The sequence below is a fragment of the Grampus griseus genome (genome assembly GCF_964374135.1).
Source record: "Grampus griseus genome assembly, chromosome: 2".
In the NCBI taxonomy this organism is placed as follows: domain Eukaryota; kingdom Metazoa; phylum Chordata; class Mammalia; order Artiodactyla; family Delphinidae; genus Grampus; species Grampus griseus.
This window is the reverse complement of record NC_139018.1, coordinates 152800056-152818193: the sequence shown is the minus strand read 5'-3', so window position 1 is coordinate 152818193 and position 18138 is coordinate 152800056. Positions and strand designations below refer to the sequence as shown.

Below are 18138 nucleotides of genomic sequence, written 5' to 3'. Positions count from 1 at the left end.
TATATTTTCAATGAGGAAGAATTAAAATGAATTTGCTCTCTAAGGTTGTGTCATCTTTCGGTGATTTAAAATTCTTTGGGTCTTTTGTTTGTTTGTTAGTTGTTTGATTGTTTTTCAGTTTCACGGCACTTGGTAGTTATTTCAAATGAATATGGAAGAAGAATAAGATGCTGTAGATGACTAATGAAGTGATGTTAGCTTTCCTAGTCCAGATTTTAAATTTTATGACCTGGTCAACCACCATTGGAATAGAAAGTTTGGAAGGTCATAGAATTGGTGCCAGTATCTTTATCCTCTTTCGTCAGTAAACAAGTCTAAAAAAGCACTGAAGGTTCTTTGATAGGTCTACCATCTAATAAATATTATAGTCTAAGAGATTGGGAGGGGCAGAGAACAGTGATTTTAGCTGAAAGTCCAGTGTGTTGTTAATTCCCAGAAGATAGTTTAAAACATAACTACAGTTTAGGATTTGAAAATCAATCTGAAATAAAAGGAAATCCTCAAAAAGTTGGTAGCTTTGTAGATTTTCGAGTAGAATGGCCTCGAGTTGGAATTAGCCAAAATGTGGACACACGTGTCATGGTGATACTTCTGTAGGTACTGGATTAGGACATGAACTTACTTTCGTTACTGCATATAAAGTTGAATCAACTGCTCTTGGAAAAACAAGATCCCTTTGGTGATTTTGAATCCCTAAATTGAACTTGCTACCTAATACTGTGCTAGGCCTAATATTATGAGAGATTAGAGTCTTGTTTACATGATTAATTTGAAAACAAAAGTGGTAAAGTTCAAGGCCCTTGTTTCATCACTATTATTTAGCACGTGATGGTTAAAATTCTTTGGCAGTCATAATTTATTTAGCAGTTTGTACTTCCAAAGTGCTTTTAGCTGTTAATTACCTAACATAGAGAGCAGTAAGAGTGTCCTGATTTTTATAGATGGAGAAAGTAGCTAAGCCATTACCATGTGCCTGAGGTTCAGTTTCATTGCTCTTGACCTCTTTGTTACTTAATTCAACATACCCTACAACTTCCCAATTCTTAAAAAGAATGATGAGCAATGTCTAGTGTATATTTAACATTTTTGACAGTCTTGCTTTTTCTTTGGTTATAAACCTCTGGTTTTATAGCAGAGAAATGTAAATCAGCTCATGTCACCTCGGAGTGCTTTCATTGGGAGCAATGAAAATTAGTTAACGTTAGGAAGCAGGTCAGAAAATTGATGGTCCATTTTCCCAGACCTTACGTATTAAAAAATTCAAAAAAAACCAATCTGTTGAATATTGTTTACCTGATGCTGTTGGTCAACATTATGCATTTGCCTCATCAGCTAAAGTTAAAATTCATTCAGTCTGCTGATCTTTCTTGAATTGGGGGTTCTGCGGGGAGTTTTGTGTTGATTTTGGGCCCTTCCCGGATGCTGACCTTTTAAAGTGACGAGCTTAATGGCACTTCTCATTATCTCCAAGTTTTACGTATTTAGTGTTTTCTTTCCTCAGTCCTGGGGACAAAATGTTAGAGAGTCACTCCAGTCACTTTGGGGCAATTAAATTATTTTTATGATGATGGTGATTCTTATTATAGACCGTTTATATGACAATTTATAATGTACTTCATACCAATTTGTTAGTTATTTTTATGTAATAGATTGATCTGAAATATTTTCAACACATGGCTAATTGACTACGTTTAGTAATTAAAATGATCATTTTAATTTAGTATTTGACTTCTTTTAAAGTCAGATAGTTCTTTAAGTGCCTCTAAAGGAACTGATGTTGAAGAGGAAGTGATAAATCAAATACGTGAGGTTAGTGTAATATTATTTTGGGTGCATGTTTGGAAAGAATGTCAAGTTCTCAAAAACCGCTGACAGCGAGCCAGGGCCATGTCTGATGATGCGGTTTTGTGCTTGGGAGAGGACGTTGTGATGTTTTCTCTCATGTTAATTATCTGCTCTAGGTTATCATCTCTACAGTTACGAGCATTTATTCATATTGTACGAATTACATTCAGTTTTAGTACCTCTCGCATCGTAGCCCCACACACTGGCTCACACCCTGGTACATCTGCATCTCACGATCCAGGTCACGTTACATTCACTGGCGATCATTTTCTTACGGGACAAATAGGGGGCGGGTGTTCTATTCACTCTCAAAGTGCATTCATTCACGAAGAGGGTTGACATCTTTGCGTTGCCTTCCTTGGTTTCTCTTGTCTCTGTTATTATTAATACTGTTTTCCTCCTGTTTCAAAGAGATGTGATACGTATTCCCTTTATTCCCCAATATTAGGTATTTCAGCCTTTTAGCTGAGGCAGAAAATTCCTTTTGTGTCATAAAAAGTATCACAACCCACAGGCTTCATTTCCACTGGGCTGTTTAGCTCTTTTATTGTTGCCACTACAGGAATTTTTATAGAGAGCTTAGAACATGGGCAGCAAATCCTGGTTTTGACATTGGGAGGCCTGTTAAAAATGAAGAGGAGGGGGTTCTGGAACGGCATTTTTGCACTTTGAAGGTGGGGAAGGAATGATGGCCTTCCCATCATTTGTTTCCTGGAGCTTTCCCTTCCGGTTTGTTAAAAACAAACATACAGAGAACAAAAAAATGAAGATGACCCAGAGGTCTGTGGAGAAGTACCAAAATGTCAGTTCAGGGAGCTTAACTCAAACCGTCAAGTTAGGTTATTACTAGCATCTCATGATCTTCACTTTCTGCTGCCCTCCGAAACAAAATTTAGAGAAAATAAAATTTTTCCACAGTCAAAACTAGCAAAACATAGTGTATAAATTTCAATCTGTGGGTCTGAGCTGTATATCACTTTGGATGGTAGCTTTTTGAGGAACCGTATCCTTTCACCGTGAACTTCACATCCCCATTGACAAGGACCGAATGTGCAGGGACGTGGTCCCTGATTTCCGCAGGAGATGACCATCGCGAGCCATGCGCGGGCTAAGTAGACTTTCAGCGTAGGTGTTTAAACACCAGCAACGATTCAAGGACGGATGTGATCTCTCCTTTTCCCTCTTCAGAAACGCATACGCTCTGCAGCTGTCCAGTGGCATTTCTGATGTATCTGATTTGCTCCCAGCTTCTTGGCTGTGGGGAGGTGGATCTCGTGGCACTTTGTACTCTGCTGGTTTCCTCTGCTTGCTTTCAGTTTCATTCACCTTTCAAGGTCGGAAGGCAGCAGGCAGCTTGCAGGGACCATGTCCTCGCCTCCTTCACCTGATACCACAGCGTCCTAAGCCGGCTTCCACCTCTGTTATTAGGAGTGCTGGCGTAGGGGTGTAGACCTTTCACTTTTGATGCGTGGACTTTCCCACAACCCTCTCTTTTTGCCCTTGTCTTTCCCATGTACTCATTGGTCATCTGGTGTTTCCTTCCCTCATACGGGAAGGTCAGAATTCTTCAACATCCTTTATATCCCCATTCAACCTCGTCTTCCTCGGTGACTCAAGCAGCGGTTCTGTGCTGACGTGTCCAGATGCCCAGCGCTCACAGCAGACACGTTCAGAACTCCTGTTTCCAGCTACCTGCAGAGCGTCTCCCTGGGGACGTCTGCGTTTCCCAACCGGAGGCCACTGTTGTAACCCCTGTGTTTGCTCTTCTCCACTTTCCCATCTCACCCAGAGGCACTGTGATTCTACCCAAGTTAGACACCAAAAAGTCATCCTCTTGTCTGTTTGCTCTCCCACTGCCCCCATGACCAGTAGTGACTCCAGGCCCCCCCGCCCCCATCTCTGTCCTCTCCCTGCCACACTCTGGTTCCAAGTCTCCACCCCTTCCTCTTAGGATGTCAGTAGTCTCTCAACTGCTTTCTCTCCCATCCTCATAGAGCAGTAAGGCTTAGCTCTGTATAATAGAGCCCCTGCCTTCTTCTAAGTATTCAACGAGTTTGTATTTCTCACGGAGCAAAGACTCAAATTGTATAACTCAGCATTCAGCCACCCCCTCCCGACATGCACATCTGCCTCCTAGATGTGTGATCCTGAGTACTTTGTGAGTTTAGACCCTCCTTTTTCTTCGTGCAGTTCCATAAAAGTAGCGTAACGGGTTCTGCCTTACAGGATGGTTATGGGTGAAGCCCTATCTATAAAGTGCTCGAGCTGTGCTGAGCGCATCCTAGGAAGTGGGGGAGGTTGATGAGCAGAAAGAAGGCAGCGCCCTTCCATTTCAGCCTCCCCGCCTGGAGCCCGTGCCCCAGCAGAGTGGACCCCTAGTGTCTGTAAACATCTGCGCGCTCTGCCTGTTATCCCACAGCACAGTGTTTGTATGAGAGTTCGCATGCGCTCTGCTTGCTAAAGGCTTGCTGAATAGATACGAGGAATAAATAAAATCAGTGTCCCTTAACGAGAAAGCGATTTAAGATATGAGCAGCCCCTTAAGAACTGCTGTTTGGCTAACCGAGTTTTGAGACAGTGAGATGTTTTATACTTGTAAGCTAAAATTCAAAAACTCCTTGGTCAGTTTTTTTTCCGTGTGTGCTTGGTTCAGTTCCAAGTGAACTACCTTCTGCATCATAACACACGGGAGTCCTGTGAAAGTGCACATTCCTGGGGCTGCTCCAGACCCATGACTTCTGAGTCCCGGGAGCAGGGTCTGGGAATCTGCATTTTCATGTCACCCTCCCTGGATGACTCTTCTGCACGGAGAGTTTGTAAAGGCCTCTAGAAGATCAAATGGGCAAAGAAACTCAGGTGACGCAACCTCTTCTGTCTAGGAGACCACGTGCAGAAAACTGCTCTTTAAGCCTTTTCTGTAATTTGTGATAAAGTCAGGTGGTTAATAGCATTTTGCAGAGACCTGCAAGAATGAAACAAGGGAAAATGCAAATGTGGAAGTAATTATATTTCAAGCCAGTGTGGGTGGTTTTTAAATCTTTAAAAAGGGGTATGGGCTGCAGGAGGCATTTTGGGGAGAAGCTGCTTTAGCAGATAAGGGTATATATGGGAGCAGGACCTGTATTCTTGCACAGAGGAATGTGGCCCAGGAGTGGGTGCTGTCTTTGAACAGGCTTTGAAGACTCCCAGTCAGTTACACAGGTTCTGAGTGGTCAGCGACAGCCCTGGCTCTGGCTTTCTTAAGCAAAATGGGAATTTGGGGGAAGGCTTTTGATGGGAGGCTGGAGCAGGGAATCTCCTCTCCAGAGGGCTTTGCAGCAGGAACCAAAGGAGAGTTTGGGCTTTCAAGCTGCCGTTGTGCTGAGTGTGACTTCTGACTGACCACGTTTTCCTCACGAGCCCGCCTCGATTGCTTTCTTAGGCTCTGGAGGTAAATTGCTTAGGTTCGAACCCTAGATCCCCCTCTTACTGGCCGGTTGATCTTTTCCTGACCCTCAGTTTACTCATCTATAAAATGGGGATGAAAACCATCCAATCTCTTAGGGTCGTGAGGATGAACCACTTAGAAAAGTATCTGGTCCAGAGTAAGTGCTGTAAGAGTTTGCCATTCTGCGGATGGATCTCTCCCTCCACTCGCGCATGTAGTCCCGTTTCTGTTGTTTTCCTTCAGATGGCTTCCTATCACATGTCGATCCTGCCAGCCACAGTTCTGCCGTCTCTTGACTCCTTAGGAATTTATTCCGGAGCTGACAAGGGATCTCTGAGATCTTGTTCTGGGGGTCCCCATCTGCAGATGGAGGGCCCAGGATAGATGGCGGGTGGGGTTTCCAGCACCCAGTTCTTGCTTTTCTTTCTTCCAGTGCTTTACCTTTTCATCGCACACTCGAGCCCATTACAACTTGGTGTGGCCTTGAACTCTTGATGAGGGCGCTGGAAGAGTCCCTCAATCCCTCTCGCCTTTCTTCCTGTGCTGGCTCTCACCTGAGATGCAGGGGCCATTCGGATTCTATTAGTGTAGTCAGTGAACTTCCTCCATAGTTGCTCCTAGCCTCTGCCCTCACAGCCCTCCTGCCTCTGGTCCCACCAGCATCTCCACTGGTGCTCGCCCAGGCTCATTCCCATCCATAATTTGCTGGGAATGAAGCAGTTACTACCGTGAGAAGTTTGATTGGATTGTGTTCCTAGGAAGACACTTTAGCATCATCACAGCCATCCTCTTCTTTCATCCTGATGTTCCCAATAGAAGGGGCCGCCGATTCTATCACAGTGCCCTGCATCCTCTGCTGGGTTAAGCTGGATACAGTCTCTGCAGTCAGAAGGGCCAGAGGCACTTTGTGGAAGTGGATGGGATGCGCTGGTCCGAGGACAGAGTCTCAGGATGTCACAAATTGCAAAACCGTTTTAAGGTTCCAGAGTGATTCCTCCAACTTTACATGCTGGTACATGGGCCCTTTGAGTATGGAAAGTCTTTCTCCTGTAGCGGTGAAATGACATCGTAGTTTAATTTCCTTTTAAGGTAACTTGTCCTCCCTTAATCCGACCTCTGTGGCCATACCATGTGAGAGCCTCCTTTCTTCTCTGAATAGCTTTGTTGTGTGGTTGTCATTGTGATGATGGCGACGTTGTAGTTGTAAGATAGGTAATTCATTCACAAGGGCTGAAAATACATAAAGTATCTTTGGTCATATTGTCTCCCCCCACTCCTGTCCCTCAGGCCCTTTCCCAGTAGACACCCACTGAATTAGGGTTTTTCATTTCTTCCAGATATATCTCATGCACATGTAAGTATGTTATTTTCCCCTTTAAAGCAGATGGTAGCATACTAAATATACACAGTGTTCTGTGCCCTGCTTTTCTTTTACTCAAATATACATCTTTATGGATAAATATATAAAGAGGTTTCTCATTCTTTTTTATAGCAGCAGGATGGCTATTCCATTATAGGAATGTACTGTAACTTATTCAAGTATGGCCCCATAGATGGAGGTTTAGGCTTCCCAGTGGTTTTTGAGATGAAGGTTTTGGGTGAGAATGAATAAGTAGAATCCATGACTCGATGCAGCTGAAACAAACTCAGAGATTGAGTATGGCCTTGTGTTGTTCATCGGACATTGTTCTATAAAATGATAAGGAATATTGCAGAGGCGCTTAGCGGAGTCTCTCTCCACATAGGTAGTTTTGGCCATCCTGGAATAATCAAGAAGGAGCCTTGGCAGCATTTTAATGACTTATTTTGTAAGCTACTGAGTCTCTAATCTTGGGAACTAATGGGTTATGTTTTAAAAAATTATTGTGAGTCCAGCCAGATATTTCTAGATTCATAAGATTGATAAAAGGAAATAAAAAATTAGTACTCATCATTCAGAAGAGGATTGGAAAAGTTTCAGGTTCACAAATACTTTCCTGGGTGATAAATACCCCACTTTTCCATCAGTTATTATTTAATAGATGCCTTCATGGGCCAGATTTGGGGGTGGAAGGAAGGCAGGACTGTAACTTTCTTGAGAACATGGTTGCTGACACATTTGTAGCTCCAAAGTGTTTGTTTAATTGAACGGAAAGCATGATCGAAGAATATTAAAAGTATGGTAAAGGCAGCCTTAGAAATATATGAATGTATATATTGTTATAGAAGTGTATATGTTAAAGCATTAGTATGAACTAGCAGAACACTGGAAGATAGAAATAGTTCAGGAAGGGATAAGCTATAAAGTTCGCTTTATGCTCCCTTTTGAAGTACTACTTTGACCTTGAAAATCTTTTTTGTACCTAAACAGAAATCTGGAAATACAAATGTATCTAGTAGATGAATTCAACCTATTAGCAACATTGCTGAGTAGCTAAGAAATATGCTCTATCTTTGTGTTTTTGTGAGTCTGAAGCTGAGGCTGTGCCTTGTGAATTGGGAAACAGCCTAGTGACCCTCTTCGCTGGCCCCTCTGCAGAATCCAGCACGCTTCTCGACAAGAAAAGCCACTTCCACATTTGAAGCTACTTGGAGAGTTTCTTTACCTTTTGTCTGTTTGGGATGTCTTCTTGTTTATTTGATGATTTCTTTGGCAAATAGGTTAAATATTGTCTGAGTCATATAATACAAGACAGAAATGCTTTCTTTCAGTCAACCGTGTTGGAAAATAATCTCTATAAACCTCCTTGTATTCTTGTAGCTTATGTATCCTTCAAATTATAGGAGAATTCAGTGAAAAGGAAGTTAGGATTGATAATCACAGTAATGACTTCTCTCTGAGAACGAATCAAAAGTGCAGCGTGACTAATGTTGATGATAATACGTATGTGGAAGTATCCACTGTCAGAGTGTTCAGGGCACTTTGTCTACACCAAAATAACGTTTTAGCGCTAAACTGGGTACCTGCCTTTATCAAATAACGTACTCTAGGAGCCAGCGTAGCTAAAATGGTTAGGACCTTTTGTGTTCGCTGGTATTGAGCTTCAGGAAGTTATGTTTTGAGGGGGAGACTATTCCAAATTCATCACGTGACGTGTGATGGAGTTTCTCCAGTGTTATTTTCGTCTTGATTGGCAGTGAAGAAACCAAAGCACAGCAGGATTAAGTGGTCAGAGCCAGGGAGTCATTCTATTAATAGAGCTCTTTATCTTTTGATTCTTAGTTCAGGAGTGTCTTCTCTCCAAGTGTGTTTTTAAAGAACTATTGATTCGGTGTAGAACTAGTCCTTCTTTTCACTAGTTTGCTGGGTTCTAAATTTACTCTCTCAGTAAGCAGCATTCCTTGGAACCTTTGCTCATATTCCATCCAGATCTCTTCTCTCTTTCAGAGTCTCTCAGCTGCGATACTGATTTATCACAGGCACCGTTATGATTATGAAACAGGAGGTGATACGTAGGCAGATCCCCACTAAAGAGACATTCCTGTATAGGTGATTTTTGTGTGAAATGGCGAAAGTACGCAGACTGCAAACTGAGTTCAGGATGAGTGACTTCCATCACAGGATAAACGAACACGTTCCCTAGGAAATTGTGCTTTGATGATCACTACTTATAACTAGTGTTACTGAGCCCTACTAGTTCCTTTCAACTGGAGCCTTTAACTTTCTTTGGTTGAAGGTTGACCTCTACTTGATGTTGGGTGAAGAAGTCTTGTTGCTTCTACCCCACAAGCTGGACCACTTTCCTTAATTTCAAAGCTGTTCTTAGGAAAGAAGGACGCTCGTTCCTTCTAGCCTTTCTGGCTTAGGTGCCAGTTGTCCCCAGATCCCTTCCTCTTCCTCCCATTTTCAGGGGGAAGTAGCTCTCCTTTCCAGACGCCCACTTCATGTGAAGGCCTTGTACTTCTGCTACTTCACGTTTCAGGCACTTGTATCTGTTGTAAGATACTGTCGGCTTTGTGCTTAACATTCAGAGGAATGTCTTCCTCCATCTCAGGGGTGCCCTGTATTTTCCTTCCTTCTTCTGCGTCTTTTTTGGTAAAACCTGTTTGCACCTGCTGTCTTGACTCCTTGCAGGCCTGCAGAGTCCGGCTCCAGAATTCATTGTTGACGTTGAATCCATGGACATCTTCCCCGTGGGCTGGTGTGAAGCCAACTCCTACCCTCTGACCACACCGCACAAGACAGTCTGTAAGTATCGCTCTGCTCGGAGCCCAACTGGGTAACATCTGGGACTTGGGTGAATAAACAGGCAGTTTGGTAAAGATAGTTAGTGGAACCAGATTGTAAAAATCAAAAAAGGTTGTTGATTTCACACAGAGCACCAGTACTTTTGTCTCATTTATCCTTTAAATGTCCGCATGAGATGAATATTCGGAAACATTTCCCTGGTTGACGAACTAAGTCACATGATGAGGCAGAGAGAGGATCTGGAATCTTCACTCCCCGTTTTGTGTACAATTCATGATCTTGATTAGAAAAAATTTCAGCTAAATACCATACGTTTGTATGATCATATCTGAGAAAGAACTGCTTTTCCTCATGAGGTTTACCCCAAAATAATCATAATTGGTCCCAGTAATTTACTGACATAGATATAAACACTTAACTACTCTGAGCACTAACTAAACCAGTGAGATTTCAACTGGACTTTGAAAAGTGCATCATATCTTCTGATCACAAAAATGCCAAATTAAAACAATATTAGTAATTAAACAGCACAGCATCACACACACACACACACACACACACACCACTTAAATACCTACAAGTGTGTGTTTTAACATATATTATTGTAGGTCATTTTCCTGAAAATGGTAACCATTTAAAAATCTTCAAGCCTAAACCATCTCGGCATTTATTACTCCCCGCTAATGGATAACAGAAGTATTATTTTAAAATGTGAGTCCTTAAAGTTAAGGGGCTTTAAGTTTTGTGAAATATATTATATTTCTAATGTTTTCTTTATTAATTTATATGCTAGCTGACTTCTTTGTAGCATCCTACCATAAGGTCCGCTTACGTAGGTGCTCAGAACTTTGCCATAAAGGGAGTTCCATCCCATAGTCGGCGTCCTGTTCCCTGATGTCAACAGATTCTGAAGGACACTTAGGAGACCTACTACATACTCATTACGAGTTGGATGGGGCACTATCCGTGTGAATCAAAGTAGGGGGCCCAGGTTATAGACAGAGGTGGATTTTAAGGGATTCTTCTGTACCCCATACTGCACACTGAATCTGATCCAATAACAGTGACATCACTGCCCCTCACTTTAAAATATTTCTAAAACTTTGAGCTTAGAATAATTATTTCAGTCTCAAGGGCATTCTTTTTCTTTTTCTTTTATTCTCACTTAAAATGACGCGGTTCCTTGGCCCTCAGTCTCCACAGCCACTGGGCAGGTTCTCCCCGGGTTCTCCGGGTTTGGGCCGGATCCCCTGTGCCTGGTTGTGCCTCAGACAGAAATCTATGCCCTGATCCTCGTCGTCCTTCCTTCACATGGATTTGGGAGGCGACGAGCATTCTGAGTTTTGAGTTTTTCTGGATGAAATCCCACAGGGTTAAGATGAACATAATGATGTTTCCTTTCTGTTTCGCGCTTCGCTTCCCGGTCTGTCGTGTGTGGCTTCTCATCAAAACATCACGCACGTCAGGCATCTCAACCTAATTAGCAAAGACTGAGTTAGGCAAGTGAGTCTACACTCATTTTTCACTTTAGAGATCACAGAATTCATACTTTTTCGTAGTAATTACAGGCAGACCTCTTGTCACAGATACTGCGTTTTTTACAAATTGAAGGTTTGAGGCAACCCTGCATCGAGCAAGGCTATGACGCCCCTTTTCCGACAGCATTTGTTCACTTCGTGTCTCTGTGTCGCATTTTGGTAATTCTTGCAATATTTCTCACTTTTTCTGTGTTATTGTATTGGTTGTGGTGATCTGTGATCAGTGACCTTTGATGTTACTACTACGACTCACTGAACCTCAGATGATAGTTAGCATTTTTTAGCAATAAAGTATTTTTTAATTAAGGTACGTACGTTGTTTTTTTAGACATAATGCTATTACACACTTAGTAGACTACAGTATAGCGTAAATATAACTTTTATATTCACTGGGAAACGAAAACATTCCTGTGACTCTTTTATTGTGATATTGACTCTGTTGGGGTGGTCCGGAACTGAACCCACCATATCTCTGAGGTCTGCCTGTACTGGCATTGGGTACTAAATAAAATCAAGAATAGATGAAATTTGAGTCACTATTTCTCTTATTTATTTTTGTTTTCGTCTTATTTCTCACACATACATTTTGCTTTGAAGAGGCAAAGTCTAAATGAATCTGCCAAACTCTGACAGCTTTAGAAGTTCTGTTGGAATTAATTTTTGCTCATGTTGGAAGACGCAGGCTTATCTACGCCCAAATTTATATATGCCAGAAACTCTGGTCTGTCTTTGTGAAGGTGACTCTAACCAGTTATAAATATAAACTGGAAATGTTCTTAACCCCAAGTTGATTATTGGCTGGTTTATGTCACTATTTGACAGACGTATATGTTTGCTAGGCACCAATCCTCCTTTTAATGATAAAACGTTGTCGTTTCTAAACACGCCTCTAATCCTAATTTGGGAGCACGCTGCTATGGTAAAATGTTTTGACTTATCACATTTTCTGCGGGGATAAAAGTCATCTGGGTCATCACGCTTATACCAATCCATCTTACCAGCCGTGTTCCTGGGAGGTCTGATGTGTGTGCTCTCTTTCTTTTTATTAGAAGCACATTTTAGAATAAAGTAGCCAGTGTAGTGATAAAGTTAAATGTACTAAATCCTATTTAGAGTTTATTTCTGAAAAGTCAAAGTCTATTTTATGCTAGAAGAAATTAAGATAAAATTGTGGCCTGAAGGAAATAACTTTTCAGTTTTTAAATTGTTACTTTAAAACAGACAGTTCTATACCTACCGAGCCATTTTAAAAAATGCTTCTTCCTAGCTAGCTATCAAAGCTGCTTTTCTTTTTTTCTCTTTTTGCCTGTTTTACAGCACAAAAGAAGAGAAAGATTGCAGTTGTGCAACCAGAAAAACAGTAAGTTTGTTTTTTCACAAAAACTCCGTGGTAAACTCTGAAGTGTCTTTCAAGAGGATGGGAAACAGGGCTGTTTTCGTTAGGGAGCTAGTCAACACCTAGCACAGTAGTAGAGGGGACAGTAACACGTAGCGCCTGTTATTTATTGTGCATCTATTATGTGCAGGACACAGATCTTGCTTCTAAAGCAGTTTCTTCTCCAGATCGTAACTTCTTACTTTCCTCCCAGCTCAGCCGACCTGAAGGATGCCCAGTGTCCAGCATTGCTGGTAAAGGCACTCTGTACCCATGGTTCTTAATGCCCCCAGGGGCCCTACAGAGCTGCCCGTCCAGGCCTCGGCTCTGCCCGCTCCCAGCCCAGTGAGCTGGAGCCGGTTGTTTTATTTCTCCCCATCTCAATGCCCTCCTCTATAAAATACCCATTTCTCAGGTGTTTTCGGAAGATTAAATTAGATTCTACGTGAAAATGTGTGGGCCCTCCGTTGCTGAATAAATGTAGGTTATGCCACGTTTCTATTGTAATTTTATGAGGAAGGAGGGTGTTTGACAGCCTGTGGACAGGCCAGCTGTATATTTTTTGGAAAATCGTCACTGTTGGTAACATTCTTATATGTTGGAAAAAGTCTGGAATATACTACGATGCACATCCCTTACCAAGTCATTATGTTTTCTTAGTAGACTGTTGGAAAGGGAATTGAAAACAGCGTTTTTTTTTTTTTTCATGTACCTGAATTGAAACTTAAATAAAATGAAATTGAATAATAACTGCATGGTTATTTGATGCAAATAACAGTTTTTTGGGTATTCTTTTTACATTTCTAACAGTGTTTCAGGTTAATCATCTCACTCCAGTTTTATCTGGATAACATTGAAATAGAGAGGAAAAACTAAACTAACAGTCACGTCATGGAGGCCAAATCTGAATTCATGACTCCTCAATTTGCAGTCGGTGGATCAGTGGTTTTCACCCTTTACTCGCATCTGTCACTAGACAGCTCGTTAAAACACAAGTTGCTGGGCCCCGTCTGCAGAATTTCTGACTCAGGATGTCTGTGGTGGGGCCTGAGCATCTCCAGGTGTAACAGGTTCCCAGGTGATGCTGATCTGACAGCTGGGGGACCCCACTTTGGGAACCAGCACCATAGATGACCCCACTAAGATCTCTCGTTACCGTTTACTTGGAGTTTATGTAGTTTTCCAGCTCTGCAGTTTCTACACAGCCAACCTGTACATCCCCGGGAAAGCCAAGTTGCCTCTTTTCCCCTAAGGTGACAGTTTTTATATTTGTTCAGCAACTTTTTACTGAACAACAGCACAGACTTCTGTCATAGACTCATAAACCTACTTCACATTTTAAGAATCATCACTTCTTAGATTTTCTTTGGAGATTTTGTTTTCAGTGCGGCCGTGGCCCACACAAGCATGAACGCCAGAAATCAAAAGTCAGCAGAAAGTCATTGATGAGAAGTCTGACTTTAATCAAAGTCGATGCAAGCTGACTTTCTGCGTGTCCTAAATGTAATTAAGGACATTATTATAATTCTGTAACAAGCGACAAGCCCAGGAGTGACCTAGAGGAATCTCAGTATCAGTGATGACCCCTCCAGGGGCTGGAGACCCATAGGCTTCTTGGAATTATTGTAAGACTTGCCCGCAAAGATCTTACCTGTTGTTATACATGCACACATTGTATCTGACCACATTCTTAGCTTAGATTTCTCTAATAGTTGCTTTAAGTTATGAAAAGACTTTGCAAGGTACCAGTTTCTTCTAAAGCGTGAAACCCATGGGAGTTTTTTCTTTATCCACAGATCATCGTCCACAGTGCCTGTTGAGAAAATACCTCACGACCTTTGTTTATTCCCTCACCTGGACACCACAGGTAAACGAGCTACTTAGGATGCCCTGACGCGTCCCAGTATGTCGCTGTGACTGGAGACATGGATATATTTTTAGGTCAACGTGAGGATACTCAACTTTGAGCCAACTGGCTTTTTTTCTTGCTGCTTATTTACAGATACCTACTCTTTAAAAAAAAAATTCTAAGCTAAATTCCTGGGGCCTCTTCTTTTCTGCTTCTTGGTCAGTAGCTCTAGACGCTTTCCTTGGTCTGAGGAAAAGGGTCTGTGTGTTACTTGGAAATTACGAGCCCGGTTAGGACTGTGTATCATGAATAATCATGTGGAAAAAGAAGGAGTTGAAAATATCGTTATCAGGCATTTCTTTTTGGACATTTTGTGCCAGTTGCACTTGCATGTTTACACTAGTGGTTAATCCTTAAGTCCCTGTGAGCTTTTGAATTGTTCCCTAAAACCCTCTGTTTGAATAGCTGGTTGGGAACAGTATATGTGTTTAATGTATAAAGTCCTGCGTCTTACAATAACCTTTAAAAACACAGACGTGAATTACCCTTTGACCACAAATCTGATTATAGACATCTTTGTACATTAAGTAACATATTTGATTAAGAATTCTATTTTCCAGCCAAAACGAAGCCTGTTCTGAATTCCAGCATTAAAACCTATATACCGTGGAAGAATCCTATTAGGCAAAGGTTTCTTTGTAGTAAAGAGAGCAGTTTGTGAGTAGACTTACTAAGGTTGTTTTTTCCTAAAGGTCTGGGCAGAGTAATCCTATCCCCAAATTTCCATGTAAATGCAGCTATGGACATTTTTTTTTTCTGTTGTATAAAATTCAAAACTTCAGAATGGTTTTAAAAGAACCATGTCATCTTTCAGAGTTGGTAATTGTTATGTTACTCCTTTTTTTTTTTTTTTTTTTTTCCGGTATGTGGGCCTCTCACTGTTGTGGCCTCTCCCGTTGTGGAGCACAGGCTCCGGACGCGCAGGCTCAGCGGCCATGGCTCACGGGCCCAGCCGCTCCGCGGCATGTGGGATCTTCCCGGACCGGGGCACGAACCCGTGTCCCCTGTATCGGCAGGCGGACTCTCAACCACTGTGCCACCAGGGAAGCCCCTACTCCTTCTGTTTTATACCCAGAAAAGTAACATGTCTCCCTCGTTACCCGTTGGTTCTCAGTTGAAGTCCTGTGAGAACAAAGCTTCCCAGACTGTCAAATCACCATCCCAAATGAATAACAAGTTTTTATACAGAAAGAAAGTTTTCATGCTGTTAGTGCAGCTTGACTTGGAACAGTGGCGGGAGAAGATGAGTCTCAGCTGGCTGTGTGACCGCAGTCCGTGTGTGTCGACATCAGGACGTGTCCCAGTGATGACAGCGATACCTCACCATTTAGTTGTTCTGCGTTTTCCCCATGGCAGCTTGAGACACAATGAGATCAGCACCTTGCCCTTTTGCTTTATAGGTAGGAAGGCTAATGAGGAAGATGCAGAGTTAAGCCCCTGGGAGGCGCATTTCACATCCATGGACTGGCAAAATGAGGAAGCTTGACCATACCTAGGGTTGGCCTGGGTGTGGGGCAAAGAGTAACGGATACACACTATTATATACAAATAGATAACCAACAAGCGCCTACTGTATAGCACAGGGAACTGTACTCAGTATTTTGTAATAGCCTATAAGGGAAAAGAATCTGAGAAAGAATATAGATATATACATATATATGTATGACTGAATCACTGTGTTGTATACCCGAAACTAACACAACATTGTAAATCAACTCTACTTCAGTTGAAAAAACAAACAGGAACTGGGCAGTGCTTATTCGAGTGTAATTTGGGTCCCTGTGGTGAAGAGCTTGGCTGCTTCTAGTAAAAGAGGGTACACAGACCCGGTGGCTGAGCGGCTCCACCCCGTGTTGTAGACCTGGAAGAATCTCTTGTCCGTAAGCAGAGTGGATTTTCACAGTTGTGTTCATTAAGGCACCATAGGTAATATTTAAAAAGTAGAAACAACTAAATGTCCATCAGTAAGAGAATAGAAAATTCAATTGTGTTATATTCACACAGTGGAATACTACACAAAGTGAAAAGTGAATGAATTTTCTGGGTATGCATTCACCCGTTTGGGTGGATCTCAGAAACCTCATGTTGAACTGACAAAATGTTGCAGAAAACCTGTATGGAATATTTTAAAAATAACCTAAGTATCCTGAATTGCTTGTGGATACACATATATGTTGTGTGGTAAAGTTTCTAGACTCTCGTGGGAATGGTAAATGCCAGCTTCAGGGTAGTGGGTTCTTTCTGGGGGGTTGGGTGCGGGATTTCCTGAGGTAGGTTAGGGGAACTTAGCTGTGTAACTGGTGTTTTTCTCTTTAAGCTACGTTGGAGGATACCTTAGTTGTCATTGTCTTATTTTCTGTGTTTTGTGTGTGTGTTTTGAATCCTGCATAATAAACAGAAGGTTCATTTATGTGGTAGAAAAAATAATCAGGATTCCTAAGATATTACTGTGGATGTAAAACATTCTGATATGAAGACACAGTGCACCTCTGGGTAGTTTTGCCAACGCAGTGAGTTAAGCAGGTTTCTCCGGTCCGAAAGCATCAGCTGTGTTTCTCTTCCCTGCAGGTACCGTCAACGGGAAGTACTGCTGTCCTCAGCTTTTCATCAACCACAGGTGTTTCTCGGGCCCCTACCTCAACAAGGGGAGGATCGCAGAGCTGCCTCAGTCTGTGGGACCAGGCAAATGTGTGCTGGTCCTTAAAGAGGTAAAGCACAGCCACGGGGGACTGGTTTTCACGGGGTGGTGGCCGCGTGGGCACAATCCCTGAAGAAGGGGGTCATAGGAATTTGAGTCCATTCAGGCAACATGTACCATGACATGCACCTCTTTCCTCTCAATCCTGCGAGCTGGAGGCTGGTGGTACAAGGATAGAAATGGCGTTCCTGCCCCGGAAACGCTCCCTGTCTAGTGGGAGGGATGTGCCTTCCCTGCTCTACGTTTGAGTAAAGTCTTTTGTGAATCATCGCTTTTTTGTTTAAAAAAATGGCCTATTTTGAGCCTTTGTGTAGGTACATTCCTATTTTTTGTGACAAAAAAGCACCCCCGAAACATCAGACTATACCATGATGAACGTGTTTTAATTCCCTGGGCACAACGATCCAGTTATCCATTTATCCGTCCATTTATCCATTGAACAAATGTGTGTTCGGCAACTTCTGGGAGCCAGGCACGGCATCAAGTATCAGGTCAAGAAATAAACACCCCCTGCCCTCTGCCCATTTGGGTTTCACGGTCCTCTTGGGGAGATGACATAATTCTAAGTGAGACGTACAGTCGGGTGAAGGCTCGGTGGAGACCAGAGCGTGTGGTCTGGGCGCAGGGGGGGATGTGACGGATCTCTGGATGTGACACTTGATCTGAAGGAGGCAAAGTGATGGCGCCTTGAGTGCACAGCACAGATAGGGCTGCACCGGTGGAGTTCAGGGTGGTCACGTGTGGCTGGAGGATAGCATTGGTCCTTACGTATAGGTGTAAAATTCACTGGTATAAAAGAGTATGTTATGTTTTGAAAAGAGAAAATGAGAAATCTGGCTGGCCTTCTGCCTCAGCAGGAGGCAGGATGGAGGAGAGGGTCTGCCTGGGAACGGCTTCCCTGGCATCCTGAGGGATATGGGGCTGAAGCTGTGGGTGACTGGAGCCTCCAGGTGACACCACGCCCGTGCAGTTCCTGCCTTGCGAGAGCCCCTGTGAGATTTCACATTTCATTTCGCCCAAAGAGGATGAGATCATTGCAGCAAAGCCAGAATGCGTTTACCTTTTCAGGCCATCAGCAGTATTCGCAGTTAAAGACTTTCTCATATTTCAGAAAAAAATCTGTCTTAGAGAAAAAATTGGGGTTACAGTTGAGAAGCAACCCTGTAAGAAAGGGACCA

General features: G+C 42.6%; 1 protein-coding gene across 1 annotated transcript in view; it reads left to right on the top strand.

Moving 5' to 3' along the window:
• Positions 1-18138, top strand: part of SFMBT2 (Scm like with four mbt domains 2) — a gene marked incomplete at its 3' end in the record, with an annotated part of 185139 nt that overhangs the window by 135294 nt on the left and 31707 nt on the right. Inside the window, exons 11-14 of the mRNA XM_082648611.1 lie at positions 9327-9440; positions 12296-12338; positions 14150-14220; positions 16831-16970. Coding sequence (XP_082504737.1) covers positions 9327-9440; positions 12296-12338; positions 14150-14220; positions 16831-16970 — 368 coding nt within the window. The remainder of the gene's footprint in view (positions 1-9326; positions 9441-12295; positions 12339-14149; positions 14221-16830; positions 16971-18138) is intronic.